The sequence below is a fragment of the Thalassophryne amazonica genome, chromosome 7 (genome assembly GCF_902500255.1).
Source record: "Thalassophryne amazonica chromosome 7, fThaAma1.1, whole genome shotgun sequence".
In the NCBI taxonomy this organism is placed as follows: Eukaryota; Metazoa; Chordata; class Actinopteri; order Batrachoidiformes; family Batrachoididae; genus Thalassophryne; species Thalassophryne amazonica.
Window position 1 is genome coordinate 98,300,956 of NC_047109.1, and position 17,037 is coordinate 98,317,992.

Consider the following 17,037-nt stretch of genomic DNA (forward strand, 5'->3'; position numbering starts at 1 on the left):
TAGTGCTATGTGACTAAAAAGATTAATCCAGGTTTTGAGTATATTTATTGTTACATGGGAAACAAGGTACCAGTAGATTCAGTAGATTCTCACAACTCCAACAAGACCAAGCATTCATGATATGCACACTCTTAAGGCTATGAAATTGGGCTATTAGTAAAACAAAGTAGAAAAGGGGGTGTTCACAATAATAGTAGCATCTGCTGTTGACGCTACAAACTCAAAACTATTATGTTCAAACTGCTTTTTTAGCGATCCTGTGAATCACTAAACTAGTATTTAGTTGTATAGTGAGTTTGGCTCTCACTGCGGTATTGTATCACTTCCTGTTCCGGAGCACAGCGGTGTTTTGCTGTATCTGTTAATTTTGGCTCTCTGTTGGGACTGTTTACACAGAGACTGCTACCTGCTGCTTTGGACTTTGAACTAATAGTCTTTTTCAAGACTTTTTTACTTTTTTACCTTTTTATTTTTTTTATTTTTTTTTTTTTTTTTTTTTTTTACTTTTTTACTTGACTCTACTGGTGGTTGGCTCTCACTGCGGTATTGTATCACTTCTTGTTCCGGAGCACAGCGGTGTTTTTCTGTATCTGTTAGCTGTTTGATCTGCGCAGTTAGATTGATCTAGTTATCTAGATTACGATTTGTTTCCCAGTGTAATCTTTACGTGCCTTAACTAAAGCACTCCTTCTGCTGAATCACCTCTAAATTATTTACACATTATTCGCTTTGCGTGTTTTTAGGAATCCGCTAGCTTAGCGTAGCTACTAGCTCTTAGCCGATTTAGCATGGCGGCTTCTCCTGTCTCTCCCGCACTTTTCTGCTCTGGGTGTGAAATGTTTAGTTATTCCTCGGCCTCCTTTAGCAGTAATGGTACTTGTAATAAGTGTAGCTTATTCGTAGCTTTGGAGGCCAGGCTGGGCGAATTGGAGACTCGGCTCCGCACCGTGGAAAATTCTACAGCTAGCAAGGCCCCTGTAGTCGGTGCGGACCAAGGTAGCTTAGCCGCCGTTAGTTCCCCCCTGGCAGATCCCGAGCAGCCGGGAAAGCAGGCCGACTGGGTGACTGTGAGGAGGAAGCGTAGCCCTAAACAGAAGCCCCGTGTACACCGCCAACCCGTTCACATCTTTAACCGTTTTTCCCCACTCGACGATACACCCGCCGAGGATCAAACTCTGGTTATTGGCGACTCTGTTTTGAGAAATGTGAAGTTAGCGACACCAGCAACCATAGTCAATTGTCTTCCGGGGGCCAGAGCAGGCGACATTGAAGGAAATTTGAAACTGCTGGCTAAGGCTAAGCGTAAATTTGGTAAGATTGTAATTCACGTCGGCAGTAATGACACCCGGTTACGCCAATCGGAGGTCACTAAAATTAACATTGAATCGGTGTGTAACTTTGCAAAAACAATGTCGGACTCTGTAGTTTTCTCTGGGCCCCTCCCCAATCAGACCGGGAGTGACATGTTTAGCCGCATGTTCTCCTTGAATTGCTGGCTGTCTGAGTGGTGTCCAAAAAATGAGGTGGGCTTCATAGATAATTGGCAAAGCTTCTGGGGAAAACCTGGTCTTGTTAGGAGAGACGGCAGCCATCCCACTTTGGATGGAGCAGCTCTCATTTCTAGAAATCTGGCCAATTTTCTTAAATCCTCCAAACCGTGACTATCCAGGGTTGGGACCAGGAAGCAGAGTTGTAGTCTTACACACCTCTCTGCAGCTTCTCTCCCCCTGCCATCCCCTCATTACCCCATCCCCGTAGAGACGGTGCCTGCTCCCAGACTACCAATAACCAGCAAAAATCTATTTAAGCATAAAAATTCAAAAAGAAAAAATAATATAGCACCTTCAACTGCACCACAGACTAAAACAGTTAAATGTGGTCTATTAAACATTAGGTCTCTCTCTTCTAAGTCCCTGTTGGTAAATGATATAATAATTGATCAACATATTGATTTATTCTGCCTAACAGAAACCTGGTTACAGCAGGATGAATATGTTAGTTTAAATGAGTCAACACCCCCGAGTCACACTAACTGTCAGAATGCTCGTAGCACGGGCCGGGGTGGAGGATTAGCAGCAATCTTCCATTCCAGCTTATTAATTAATCCAAAACCCAGACAGAGCTTTAATTCATTTGAAAGCTTGTCTCTTAGTCTTGTCCATCCAAATTGGAAGTCCCAAAAACCAGTTTTATTTGTTATTATCTATCGTCCACCTGGTCGTTACTGTGAGTTTCTCTGTGAATTTTCAGACCTTTTGTCTGACTTAGTGCTTAGCTCAGATAAGATAATTATAGTGGGCGATTTTAACATCCACACAGATGCTGAGAATGACAGCCTCAACACTGCATTTAATCTATTATTAGACTCTATTGGCTTTGCTCAAAAAGTAAATGAGTCCACCCACCACTTTAATCATATCTTAGATCTTGTTCTGACTTATGGTATGGAAATAGAAGACTTAACAGTATTCCCTGATAACTCCCTTCTGTCTGATCATTTCTTAATAACATTTACATTTACTCTGATGGACTACCCAGCAGTGGGGAATAAGTTTCATTACACTAGAAGTCTTTCAGAAAGCGCTGTAACTAGGTTTAAGGATATGATTCCTTCTTTATGTTCTCTAATGCCATATACCAACACAGTGCAGAGTAGCTACCTAAACTCTGTAAGGGAGATAGAGTATCTCGTCAATAGTTTTACATCCTCATTGAAGACAACTTTGGATGCTGTAGCTCCTCTGAAAAAGAGAGCTTTAAATCAGAAGTGTCTGACTCCGTGGTATAACTCACAAACTCGTAGCTTAAAGCAGATAACCCGTAAGTTGGAGAGGAAATGGCGTCTCACTAATTTAGAAGATCTTCACTTAGCCTGGAAAAAGAGTCTGTTGCTCTATAAAAAAGCCCTTCGTAAAGCTAGGACATCTTTCTACTCATCACTAATTGAAGAAAATAAGAACAACCCCAGGTTTCTTTTCAGCACTGTAGCCAGGCTGACAAAGAGTCAGAGCTCTATTGAGCTGAGTATTCCATTAACTTTAACTAGTAATGACTTCATGACTTTCTTTGCTAACAAAATTTTAACTATTAGAGAAAAAATTACTCATAACCATCCCAAAGACGTATCGTTATCTTTGGCTGCTTTCAGTGATGCCGGTATTTGGTTAGACTCTTTCTCTCCGATTGTTCTGTCTGAGTTATTCTCATTAGTTACTTCATCCAAACCATCAACATGTTTATTAGACCCCATTCCTACCAGGCTGCTCAAGGAAGCCCTACCATTATTTAATGCTTCGATCTTAAATATGATCAATCTATCTTTGTTAGTTGGCTATGTACCACAGGCTTTTAAGGTGGCAGTAATTAAACCATTACTTAAAAAGCCATCACTTGACCCAGCTATCTTAGCTAATTATAGGCCAATCTCCAACCTTCCTTTTCTCTCAAAAATTCTTGAAAGGGTAGTTGTAAAACAGCTAACTGATCATCTGCAGAGGAATGGTCTATTTGAAGAGTTTCAGTCAGGTTTTAGAATTCATCATAGTACAGAAACAGCATTAGTGAAGGTTACAAATGATCTTCTTATGGCCTCGGACAGTGGACTCATCTCTGTGCTTGTTCTGTTAGATCTCAGTGCTGCTTTTGATACTGTTGACCATAAAATTTTATTACAGAGATTAGAGCATGCCATAGGTATTAAAGGCACTGCGCTGCGGTGGTTTGAATCATATTTGTCTAATAGATTACAATTTGTTCATGTAAATGGGGAATCTTCTTCACAGACTAAAGTTAATTATGGAGTTCCACAAGGTTCTGTGCTAGGACCAATTTTATTCACTTTATACATGCTTCCCTTAGGCAGTATTATTAGACGGTATTGCTTAAATTTTCATTGTTACGCAGATGATACCCAGCTTTATCTATCCATGAAGCCAGAGGACACACACCAATTAGCTAAACTGCAGGATTGTCTTACAGACATAAAGACATGGATGACCTCTAATTTCCTGCTTTTAAACTCAGATAAAACTGAAGTTATTGTACTTGGCCCCACAAATCTTAGAAACATGGTGTCTAACCAGATCCTTACTCTGGATGGCATTACCCTGACCTCTAGTAATACTGTGAGAAATCTTGGAGTCATTTTTGATCAGGATATGTCATTCAAAGTGCATATTAAACAAATATGTAGGACTGCTTTTTTGCATTTACGCAATATCTCTAAAATCAGAAAGGTCTTGTCTCAGAGTGATGCTGAAAAACTAATTCATGCATTTATTTCCTCTAGGCTGGACTATTGTAATTCATTATTATCAGGTTGTCCTAAAAGTTCCCTAAAAAGCCTTCAGTTAATTCAAAATGCTGCAGCTAGAGTACTGACGGGGACTAGAAGGAGAGAGCATATCTCACCCATATTGGCCTCTCTTCATTGGCTTCCTGTTAATTCTAGAATAGAATTTAAAATTATTCTTCTTACTTATAAGGTTTTGAATAATCAGGTCCCATCTTATCTTAGGGACCTCGTAGTACCATATTACCCCAATAGAGCGCTTCGCTCTCAGACTGCAGGCTTACTTGTAGTTCCTAGGGTTTGTAAGAGTAGAATGGGAGGCAGAGCCTTCAGCTTTCAGGCTCCTCTCCTGTGGAACCAGCTCCCAATTCAGATCAGGGAGACAGACACCCTCTCTACTTTTAAGATTAGGCTTAAAACTTTCCTTTTTGCTAAAGCTTATAGTTAGGGCTGGATCAGGTGACCCTGAACCATCCCTTAGTTATGCTGCTATAGACGTAGACTGCTGGGGGGTTCCCATGATGCACTGTTTCTTTTTCTTTTTGCTCTGTATGCACCACTCTGCATTTAATCATTAGTGATCGATCTCTGCTCCCCTCCACAGCATGTCTTTTTCCTGGTTCTCTCCCTCAGCCCCAACCAGTCCCAGCAGAAGACTGCCCCTCCCTGAGCCTGGTTCTGCTGGAGGTTTCTTCCTGTTAAAAGGGAGTTTTTCCTTCCCACTGTAGCCAAGTGCTTGCTCACAGGGGGTCGTTTTGACCGTTGGGGTTTTACATAATTGTTGTGTGGCCTTGCCTTGCAGTGTGGAGCGCCTTGGGGCGGCTGTTTGTTGTGATTTGGCGCTATATAAAAAAAATTGATTGATTGATTGATTGATATAACCACAGTTTTTCATGATTTCTTCACATCTGCGAGGCATTAATTTTGTTGGTTTGGAACCAAGATTTTGCTCGGTTACTAGTGTGCTTGGGGTCATTGTCTTGTTGAAACACCCATTTCAAGGGTATGTCCTCTTCAGCATAAGGCAACATGACCTCTTCAAGTATTTTGACATATCCAAACTGATCCATGATACCTGGTATGCGATATATAGGCCCAACACCATAGTAGGAGAAACATGCCCATATCATGATGCTTGCACCACCATGCTTCACTGTCTTCACTGTGAACTGTGGCTTGAATTCAGAGTTTGGGGGTCGTCTCACAAACTGTCTGCGGCCCTTGGACCCAAAAAGAACAATTTTACTCTCATCAGTCCACAAAATATTCCTCCATTTCTCTTTAGGCCAGTTGATGTGTTCTTTGGCAATGTGTAACCTCTTTTGCACATCTTTTATTTAACAAAGGGACTTTGCAGGGGATTGTTGCAAATAAATAAGCTTCACACAGGCGTCTTCTAACTGTCACAGCACTTACAGGTAACTCCAGACTGTATTTGATCATCCTGGAGCTGATCAGTGGGTGAGCCTTTGCCATTCTGGTTATTCTTCTATCCATTTTGATGGTTGTTTTCCATTTTCTTCCACGCGTCTCTGGTTTTTATGTCCATTTTAAAGCATTGGAGATCATTGTAGATAAACAGCCTATAATGTTTTGCACCTGCGTATAAGTTTTTCCCTCTCCAATCAACTTTTTAATCAAACTACGCTGTTCTTCTGAAAAATGTCTTGAATGTCCCATTTTCCTCAGGCTTTCAAAGAGAAAAGCATGTTCAACAGGTGCTGGCTTCATCCTTAAATAGGGGACACCTGATTCATACCTGTTTGTTCCACAAAATTGACGAACTCACTGACTGAATGCCACACTACTATTATTGTGAACACCCCCTTTTCTACTTTTTTTTTTTTTTACTAACAGCCCAATTTCATAGCCTTAAGAGTGTGCATATTATGAATGCTTGGTCTTGTTGGATTTGTGAGAATCTACTGAATCTACTGGTACCTTGTTTCCCATGTAACAATAAGAAATATACTCAAAACCTGGATTAATCTTTTTAGTCACATAGCACTACTATTATTCTGAACACTACTGTACATACCATCATTTTGTCTTTTATATTTTTATTTCTTGTAATTCATGACACATATTACATTTCATTATGTTTAACAAACATAATTTTATAAATTTTAATATAAAAAGGCAGGGTTCTTTTGTTTGTTTTAATGTCATAAAAAATTCAAACATGTAAAAGCTCAAGGGTGTACAACCTTTTTCACATCACTGTATCTTATTTTTATTGACTTTTTACCTCTCACAAAATTATATTGATCGAGTATGTTGTGAATCAACAGGTTTTTGTGACACTATGGAACGTTTTTCTTTAGAGTTCATATGCAGCATGTTTTACTGTTAAGTTTAATACATACTTGGTAAGGGGTGCTGTGCATAAATGCAGACCCCTTTACTCCAACAGAGTGGGATGCAGCCACTGGTCTCCATTTTTTCTGTCGGAGATGTTGTTTCAGGCCCTGCCACAAAGCCCAGACTGAATGTCTGAGCCACAACAACAGCATAGAGTCAAAGAACAAAGACAGTTGTCATCCAGGCCTGCTGCACCTCAATCAAGCTCCTGGTGGATAAATGTGATTTAGCCAAAGAAATCCATTACACCTGATAATTCCTCCGATTGGTTGACAGTTTTATGGAGTTAAAGATATCCTTTGGGCAACATGTAGCCACAGCACATCTGGCAGGTGGAGGAAATAAATTGGCACCAAGAAAAAAAAAAGAAAAAAGAAAAAGCCAGAGTCCAGGAGTTGTTAGTCATCCAACAATCCAAGGTATATAGTCTTTACTGGAGGCAGACCACATACAAGTCCACTGGGATTTGCCTTGTTATGTCACTACCAGGTAACCAAACACCAGGTCAATACTAATCATTGGAGTCCAAGCCCAGACGGTTGAGATACTCCAAATATTTTCATGGCACTGACTCCAACATCCTTCTAACATCCACACTTATCCAACATACAGGATTTGTCTAAAACGGATCTGAAATCAAACATTCTTTTAAAAAAGTAGCAATATTACAAAGGTGCAGGTTCAATACCAAAGACTATGACGTTGAGAATGTATATCACCCCCACAGTTTGGCAGAATGTTTTGCTTTAACTCACTGATGTCACAATCCTTTAGCCCAGCTAAATGTCTTTACCACTGTGCAATTTAAGAAATCCTTCTGAGGAAATTCTCCTGTGGCTCAGTTGTTTCAGGTAGACAGAACCACGGATCCCTCCACGGTTCATAAAGACTTCAAAAGGCCAAGTGATTTACAACAAAAACAGAATTTCAAACCTGGATCTTGTAGTTGGAAGATGTTTCTCTATTTTTTTATACCCTCTCGTGGGTCCAACAAATAATACTCTAATAATCACATTTGGGTATTCCTCATCGAGCTTCTGGTCGCATTAATCAGTCCTTGATGTGAAATTCAGAAAAGGAGGCTGGCTTCCAACCATGGATCACAGTACCCGATGTTCCGCAGTAACAGTGACAGTTCTCCTTGGGAAATCTGAGACTCCGTTAACATTTTCAAAACAAAGTTGCGTTGATCTCTGATCCCACAAAGCTGCCAACATTAAAAAGCAGGACGGACAGAAAAAGGCACCAGTCAATGAAAGGATGATAATGCAGGGCAAAAAGAGGTGTAGAGAAATTAAGCACAGCGATAGACACTGACCGACACAAACAGAAAGTCAAGCAAAACCAGAAAAGAGGTCAAAGAGAAATGGCACTAAACAAGTGCTAAATAAGACTCATCAAAGAAAGCAAAAAAGACAACAACAAAAAAAAAAGAGAAAAGCATGAGGGGGGGGAAAGTGACAGCGGAGAAACTCCAGGGTCAGGTTGAATCATACGTCCTCCACAGCTTTCCCAGAATGCTCCAATTCAGCAAGAGTTACGCAGGTCAAAGCAGGTGTCTGATGTCAGTTAAAAACAGAAGGAGACGACAAAATAAAAGGATCACTAAAAAAGGGGGCAGAAATAGAAAGCTGTGTTGTACAGCAAGTTGGAACTAGAAAAGGATTGGGAAAAGAAAACCACATTGCAGAGGTGCAGAGAGCGAGAGAGAGAGAAAAAAAGATGTCGTAATTCCATTTAAAGGTAAGTCAGTTGTGTCTCTCGGCCCGAATACTGAAGGCTTTCTGTAGCAGCGGAAAAGCAACTAGATCACAACATAATTCCCGATCTCACACACACACACTGTCGCAGTCACACAAACATCGAATCCAATCTGTGTGCAGTCGATGAGTGCACCAAAGAGACGAGCGAGAGAGAGAGAGAGAGAGAGAGAGAGAGAGAGAGACTGAGGGAGGTGGATGTATGCAGGTAAGCAGCTAGGTGACTGTGCAAGCGAGAAAGAGTGACAGAGAAATCCTCGAGGGTTTATTGCGACAGTTGGACTGTTCTTATTAATATGCTAATTAGCCCACACTCTTCAGGCACTCAAAATCAGCGCTCAAACACAGACGGATTTACCAGGATCACAGCTTAGTTGTTGAAAAAAGAAAATGCATTCTACACTTTAATCTCTTACAACACACCCTCTTTCCTTCGCCATATTTCACATGCAGCAAACCAGCTCTTCACTTGAAATGAAGCTCTCTGATGTCCAATTTCGCGAATGTGCCAAAGCACAAGCTGATCGATATACTTTCTGGAGAATGATGCAGCCACAGTGTCTTATTGTTATTTACCTGAACACTGCAACTGTGACGTGAACTCATAGAAGCAATTCATCATATAAACAGCACAAACACCAGGGGATAGATGAGGCTGCACGATATAATGTTTCAACTTCGTCATCGTGATGTGCACATATGCAATAGTCACACCACAGGATGTGCAATGTCAACCAAGGCTAAATTAAATCACATGTCACCCAATACCTTTTTACTGATGGATTTAAAAATATTACAAAATGTCACGGTTCTCACATTCCATGACTAAGCTACAGCATATAACATACTATAATTTACTCCATTTTAAGTGTTCTTGCATTTTCCCCACCTCCCACATTTAATTAATGAATTTATCTTTTCCTGGTAAGCAACTGCAGCTTGTCTCAAACCTATGGTGCTTGTTGTTAGTGTCAGCATTTATCTGTAAGGAAGGAGGTTCTTGGAAACATGACCTTGTGTGCAGCTTTTCTGCATTGATTTCCTCAAAAGATGCATTGATATATCTGCTGTGCACCCGGTTGATGCATAGATCAGAACTGGGCATACATATATGATTAAACAAGGGATATCCTATTCTAATTGAATCCAATCGGAATCAGCCCAATAAAGGTGTTTTTGATTGGTCAGTATGGAATAGTTTAAACCTGATTCACAAAAAAATTGCATATTTTACAATGCACTCTGAACTCCACAGCATAGTTATTTTTGTCTTTTTTCCCAGAAATTTTTCATATTTTTGTACTTCTTTTTACTTCTTTAAGTTTTATGTTTAATATGTCTTGATGCCTGTTGCTAGTAATAAAGCTGAAAGTGAAGTGCTCATGCTCAGTCAGTGAACCGGGTGCATTGAACTTTTTTAAAGTACATTAGGACACTGCTTAGTTGTAGTAGTACTTAGTAGTCAATTTGGTTGAGTTGCGCATGAAGTGCGCAGAAAACAGGAATTGTATGCAAAACGTGTAGAATCGTAGCTGCTTCTAACGCCTCGTACACCTGCTGCTACAACTATCTGCACACACCAGCAGCTGAAAGACAGAGTGTGCACTGTGCGAGCCCATCGAACCCTCTCGTGGCAGGTGTCGGCCAAATTCCAACTGACACGCATGAACATCTAACACTGCTCGCACTGCACTTAGAAAATGTGTGGCCATTCATACTATTATCACGAAAACAGCCTGCAAACAATCACTGTCGAGCTGGCAGTGAAATTTGTCTAAGTGCCCCACGACTGAGTGCACATGTGGTGTGCCAGAGTGTCGGCTCCCCCCCACAACATGTGTGCGTGAGTTTTGCACACTCCCCCGCTCTCCCCCCCTCCAACACATCTGTGCATGTGCCCCCCCCCACAGGCAAGGCATATGTCATCTGATCACAGAGTGGCATTTTGGTCTATGCACTGAAAGGACAGAGGGCGTGGCTGGCTGCCCACAGCTGTTGAGACATCTCTGGTTCTGAATATCACAGTTGCAGCACACGCCCCGTGTTTTGACGGACACACGCGTGTGTGTGCTTGTGTGGAAATACATAAAAACATATATCACTTTTGTGATGGGAGGAGAAACAGACCGTCAGTCTGTCTGGACATGCAGAAGGCAATCTGACTGTCACGTCTGACAGGACACACGTGTCGGGCCATGAGGGCTGTGAGCGCTGCGCCGCAGGACCAGGACAATCCAACAGTATGACAAATACGGCACTTTCAGTCACGTATCAGCAGAAATACGCCATACCAAACACCGTTTGGTCAGTTATCACAATATGTTTATCTGCTTGTTTTAGCCATTTCACGCTCCTGTTACAAGACAGTGATTGTAGTACAGTGGTAAAGTTTCCGTCTGGTAATCAGAGCGTGTGGGTTTGAATCCTGTGGCATTTTTTTCTTTTTACTTAACCAGGGTTATTTAACAGTGGGCTTCTGTATTGCGTCCCCTTTTATGTACGATTTATATCAATACAGTAAGGGTGTAATGGTACATGTATTTGTACTGAACCGTTTCGGTACAGGACATTCGGTTCAGTACAGGGCTGTGCACGGGTGAGTTCGCATTGCATGTTTACATTCAGTGTTGACAAACCTGTGACTTTCTCGCTAAATCTGGTGACTTTCCAAACCCTCTTAACGACTGATTTTCTCAAAAGCGACAAATCTAGCTACTTTTCCTGGCATTACCGGAGACTTTTCTGATGTGTGGCAACTGAAAGTGAAAGTCTCTGTTGTCACCAAGTGGCAGCGGCTCTCCCCCTTCTGTAAAGCGCTGAGCGGAGCGATATCTACAATCCTCCTCACTCGGACTCGCTCAGCCTACTGACCTCGTTTGCTGCGCTGTGATTAAATAGTCCCGATACTCTGAGAAGCCCTGGCCTTGAGAAGTTATTTTATTTTAATAAGTGACTGCCAATGTTAATGGCAAAATAAATAAAGAAACCAAGAATCAAGTTTATTTGTGGTTCTAAATATTTTTAAGATGGTTTTATTCACTTTGTCTCTCCCACAATGTTTTTGTTTTAAAAACTTTATTTAAAAATATATATTAACAAATATTAAACACAGAAAGAGATAGAAAATAAAATAAATTGTACAAAAGCAAAGGGATTCTTTAACATCAATTGTCTTTAAAAAAAATTACTTATCGAGTGTGACAGTTTTGGACAAGTTAATTTTTCTGGCAAAAAAAATATACTCAACAAAAATATAAACGCAACACTTTTGGTTTTGCTTCCATTTTGTATGAGATGAACTCAAAGATCTAAAACGTTTTCCACATACACAATATCACCATTTCCCTCAAATATTGTTCACAAACCAGTCTAAATCTGTGATAGTGAGCACTTCTCCTTTGCTGAGATAATCCATCCCACCTCACAGGTGTGCCATATCAAGATGCTGATTAGACACCATGATTAGTGCACAGGTGTGCCTTAGACTGTCCACAATAAAAGGCCATTCTGAAAGGTGCAGTTTTATCACACAGCACAATGCCACAGATGTCGCAAGATTTGAGGGAGCGTGCAATTGGCATGCTAACAGCAGGAATGTCAACCAGAGCTGTTGCTCGTGTATTGAATGTTCATGTCTCTACCATAAGCCATCTCCAAAGGTGTTTCAGAGAATTTGACAGTACATCCAACCAGCCTCACAACCGCAGATCACGTGTAACCACACCAGCCCAGGACATCCACATCCAGCATGTTTACCTCCAAGATCGTCTGAGACCAGCCACTCGGACAGCTGCTGAAACAATCAGTTTGCATAACCAAAGAATTTCTGCACAAACTGTCAGAAACCGTCTCAGGGAAGCTCATCTGCATGCTCGTCGTCCTCATCGGGGTCTCAACCTGACTGCAGTTCATCATCGTAACCGACTTGAGTGGGATAATGCTCACATTCGCTGGCGTTTGAAACATTGGAGAGGTGTTCTGTTCAACTCTATGTGAAGGAGATGTGTTGCACTGCATGAGGCAAATGGTGGTCACACCAGATACTGACTGGTATCCTCCCCCCCCCCCCAATAAAACAAAACTGCACCTTTCAGAGTGGCCTTTTATTGTTGGCAGTCTAAGGCACACCTGTGCACTAATCATGGTGTCTAATCAGCATCTTGATATGGCACACCTGTGAGGTGGGATGGATTATCTCAGCAAAGGAGAAGTGCTCACTATCACAGATTTAGACTGGTTTGTGAACAATATTTGAGGGAAATGGTGATATTGTGTATGTGGAATAAGTTTTAGATCTTTGAGTTCATCTCATACAAAATGGGAGCAAAACCAAAAGTGTTGCGTTTATATTTTTGTTGAGTCTATTAAGGTTGAATAAAATTGAACAGGGCTTCATGCTGGAACCGCTTTACTTGTGGAAAGGTTCTGTTAAAAGCTGCTTAATAGGAATTTATTTTTTAATAATATTTCATACATTGTTGTTTATTTGAGAACATTTTATTTAACTTATTACCAGGGAGCACTTTGCAATTATTTTATTTTCTTGTTTGTATAATGTTACAATAAACTGTTGATTTAAACAACAAGCAAATTTAGGTTTTGCATTTTATTCCCATACTGTACCGAAAATGAACCGAACCTCAAAACCGAGATACGTACCGAACCGTGATTTTTGTGTATTGTTACACCCCTACAATCCAGTGATATTCATTAATTATACAGCTGGTTTTTATTTTATTTTCCTCCACATCAGCGGCGCGATGTGGTGCACCTCATCCCTTGGAACACAGTGCGAGCAGCTGCAGCAGATCGCACTGTGTTCCTGCTCGAAAGACACCGCTGCGTGCCCGAACCGTCACACAAGTATCGTGCATGCTTGACCATCGGCGCGATGTTTTGTGGTGCGCTCGTACGAGCTCTACCGCTGTGAGTCGCCCTGATTTGTATGTATTTGCACTATGTGTGAAGGGGCCCTTAACGATGCACTCAGTCTATTTTATTCACACAGGTTAATAACGTATTTGCTCTTTGTTTGCAAGGTCAAGCAAGCAGCCAGATGCTGCGTGTATCAGCACAGAGTGTGGTGCATATTTTAAAAGTACATTAATGCACTGCTTCACTTTAAATATGCCATAGGTCTACTTTAGAACATCAACAGTGTGTGTGTCAGTCTCACTGTTTCATAGCACAGAGCAGGTAACCTCAATAAAAGCAGCCAGCGCACCCCGTTTCTCTTCATGGCTGTTCTGCCCTCACACAGACTGTGCAGGTACGGAACCAGGGGATGAAGAGTCGGAACCCCCAACCACTTTAGATTAAAGATCCACTTTTAAAGACATTTCTGCATATAGCCATCATCACTACTGTAACAACAAGAACAACAATAAAAATAACCAGCAATCTACTACTTAAAAAAAAAAAAAAGAAAAAGAAAATTCAAAGTAGCAGAGCGCTGGTCCTAACAGATTGAGTCACTGACTTAAGTATTTGTAATATTTAAAAAGCATATCTCTGGTAAATAAAATGTCAAATGAGCTGGCTATTCTAAATAAATAAAGAATTATGAACGTAATAATGTATTGGTTTTTTTTTTATTTTTAATTTTGCTGCTATATGCCCTGAGAAATTAAGTAACAAACATGGGAAATGAGCTTGATTTCATCTCCCGCTGATAAACACTCACAGATGTGAACCTGTCAGAAAAGCTGACTTTGGTGACGTCATGTGAGGCCCCGTCCTCTCACAGACATTACTGAAACGAGTGAGAAAACCGTAATTTTGTTTTGCAGCTCAAAATCAATGTTTTCTGGACTATGATGGTGAATAAATGTTGAACAGGTGTGTTTTGGGAGGGACTGCATGGACTGCATTTACATAGCACTTTCCATCTGCATCAGGAGCACTTTACAATTCTGCCTCGTATTCACCCATTCACACAGACACACTCACATACACCAGTGTCAGGGTGCTGCCATGCTAGGTGCTCACTCACTACACACCGGGAGCACCTAGGGGATTAAGGAACTTTCCCAAGGGCCCTTAGTGATTTTCTGGTCTGACTGGATTTTGAACAGAGGATCCTCTGGTCTGAAGCCCAACACTTAACCACGAGACCATCGCCTCCCCCAGGTGTGGTTCAATATGGCTGCTGTGTGTGAACACACAGGTAAACTCCACAAGTTGCATCTCTCAAGGTATGTATTTATTAATACTGTGTGATTTTCAATCTTATTTAGATATATTTGATGTGGGAGTTTTTCTGAACACAAAAAGCAACCTGGATTCAAGTGCTGTTGTAAGTCCAAGAATGAAACTAAGTGGCCGCAGACACAGTGGAGTGACCTTCACCTAGCTAAAAATGTATCCCCAAGGTTATGTGATTGTAGCAGGATGGATGACCTTAATGATGTTCAGCTGGTGGATTGAGTGCAGCTGGTTGTGGCAGAGGAGTGTTTGCATAAAAGAGGGAGTGTGTGTGCTCTTCTTTCTCTTTCTGGAGACTGACTGCAGGTGTTTGGACGTGTTCACTTCCATGTTCCCGTGAAGACAGGTAGGCGCCGGCCATAGCTGCAGGCTCGTTGAGGTGTAGTGGTGAGTGTTTAAGGAGGTGGTTTTGTTGTACAGAGACCTCTGTGTGGGCTGTCGTTGGTGGTGCGCTGCTGAGTTTGTGGTGCTCTTGACGCTCTGGGGTGGTGTCGAGTTACAGCTGATTGCTGTGACAGACGGTTCGGTATGTACAGCACAAAGTAAGCTCCTCTTTCAGATATTTGTTTTATATTTATTTGTTTAAAATGTAGGATTTTGGACCATGCTGTGGAAGGAGGCCCTGCTGCTTTGCTCTGGTGCTCTGCTGAAAGATTTCGTCCCGTGGGACCAGTGGATGTGCCCTGTTTGCTGCGGCGGCTTTACGCTCAGTGTGGACATTTGGAAAACTCTGCCAGCTGCGTGTGCTGCCGGGCTGCGTGATGCAAGGGCGCCCTCATGTGGTCATAATGTTTTAAATGAGTTTTTTATAAAATTGTCTTTTTAACTAGAACTTCAATTGTTAATAAATTATTTGTTTGTATTTGGGAACCACGTCTCTGTCTCAATTACAACGAACCTGTGTGTCTTAGGTTGAAGTTATTCAATTGTTGAATTCCCAGGGTGGTGTCAGAAGTCCGACATACCATGTTCATTCATGATTTCTAATTGCCTTGACGACTGAGGAGCAATTGTCCGCTTTGCCACATAATGATTGTGGATAAAATGGCTATTACTCTGTTACGCATTTTTCTGATGCACTCTGGCTAAGTTTACTTTTATCAGCTTTATCAGTGTCCACACAAATTAAAGACTTGGAATATATGATTTATAATCAGATACATATAATTTTTTTTAATATAGCACTGACTGGAGTGAGATATACACTTTAAGAATAAAATAATGCAGTTTGAACCATGTTGACTTTGAAACTAAGTTCAGTTTTGACTGATTTATTGTTAAAATCTGAAATTTTAAAAATAACCAACTGCGATGGACTAATTTGTTTTCATTTCTTCTTATCCAACTGGGAACTGTACAACACATGCATGCACCTGAATACAGAAAATGTACCATTCTTAAAATAACAATACTGCAATAATTCATTACTTACAACAGGCATCAAGACTGGCCCATGCATTGCTGGAAAAGGCTGAATGATTTTATGAGTAGGCCTTTGGCATTTTTGGAATTATTACCCAGGAATATCCCTGCAGCCACCATACAAAACCAACTTTAAAGGTATGATGTAAGCTATTTTATTGTGGTGTCTTGTAGAAAAATATTCCGAGTTGACATAAGCTCTTGCTGGTCAGCAGCATTTACATTTCATTTAAATGGCTCTCACTGCGGTATTGTATCACTTCCTGTTCCGGAGCACAGCGGTGTTTTTCTGTATCTGTTAGCTGTTTAATCTGCGCAGTTAGATTGATCTAGTTATCTAGATTACGATTTGTTTCCCAGTGTAATCTTTACGTGCCTTAACTAAAGCACTCCTTCTGCTGAATCACCTCTAAATTATTTACACATTATTCACTTTGTGTGTTTTTAGGAATCCGCTAGCTTAGCGTAGCTACTAGCTCTTAGCCGGTTTAGCATGGCGGCTTCTCCTGTCTCTCCCGCACTTTTCTGCTCTGGGTGTGAAATGTTTAGTTATTCCTCGGCCTCCTTAGCAGTAACGGTACTTGTAATAAGTGTAGCTTATTCGTAGCTTTGGAGGCCAGGCTGGGCGAATTGGAGACTCGGCTCCGCACCGTGGAAAATTCTACAGCTAGCCAGGCCCCTGTAGTCGGTGCGGACCAAGGTAGCTTAGCCGCCGTTAGTTACCCCCTGGCAGATCCCGAGCAGCCGGGAAAGCAGGCCGACTGGGTGACTGTGAGGAGGAAGCGTAGCCCTAAACAGAAGCCCCGTGTACACCGCCAACCTGTTCACATCTCTAACCCTTTTTTCCCCACTCGACGACACCCCCCCCCCGAGGATCAAACTCTGGTTATTGGCGACTCTGTTTTGAGAAATGTGAAGTTGGCGACACCAGCAACCATAGTCAATTGTCTTCCGGGGGCCAGAGCAGGCGACATTGAAGGAAATTTGAAACTGCTGGCT

At 41.4% G+C, this 17,037-nt stretch overlaps 1 protein-coding gene across 12 annotated transcripts in view; it reads right to left on the reverse strand.

Annotated features, from left to right (window-relative positions):
* LOC117514653 (focal adhesion kinase 1-like) overlaps positions 1-17,037 on the reverse strand; it is a 176,274-nt gene that overhangs the window by 125,738 nt on the left and 33,499 nt on the right. For 3 of the 12 annotated variants that reach the window (XR_004561922.1, XM_034175212.1, XM_034175209.1), the window contains exon 1: positions 6,658-7,093. The exons of 3 other annotated variants lie outside the window; for them this stretch is intronic. Coding sequence is in view for 8 of the 9 variants with exons in the window: in XM_034175212.1 (XP_034031103.1) it covers positions 6,658-6,730 (73 nt within the window). In the remaining variant the exon portion in view is untranslated. Of the gene's footprint in view, positions 1-6,657; positions 7,096-17,037 lie in introns of those variants that run through there. 6 more of the 12 variants (XM_034175214.1, XM_034175213.1, XM_034175211.1 and 3 more) reach the window with 3 other exon arrangements.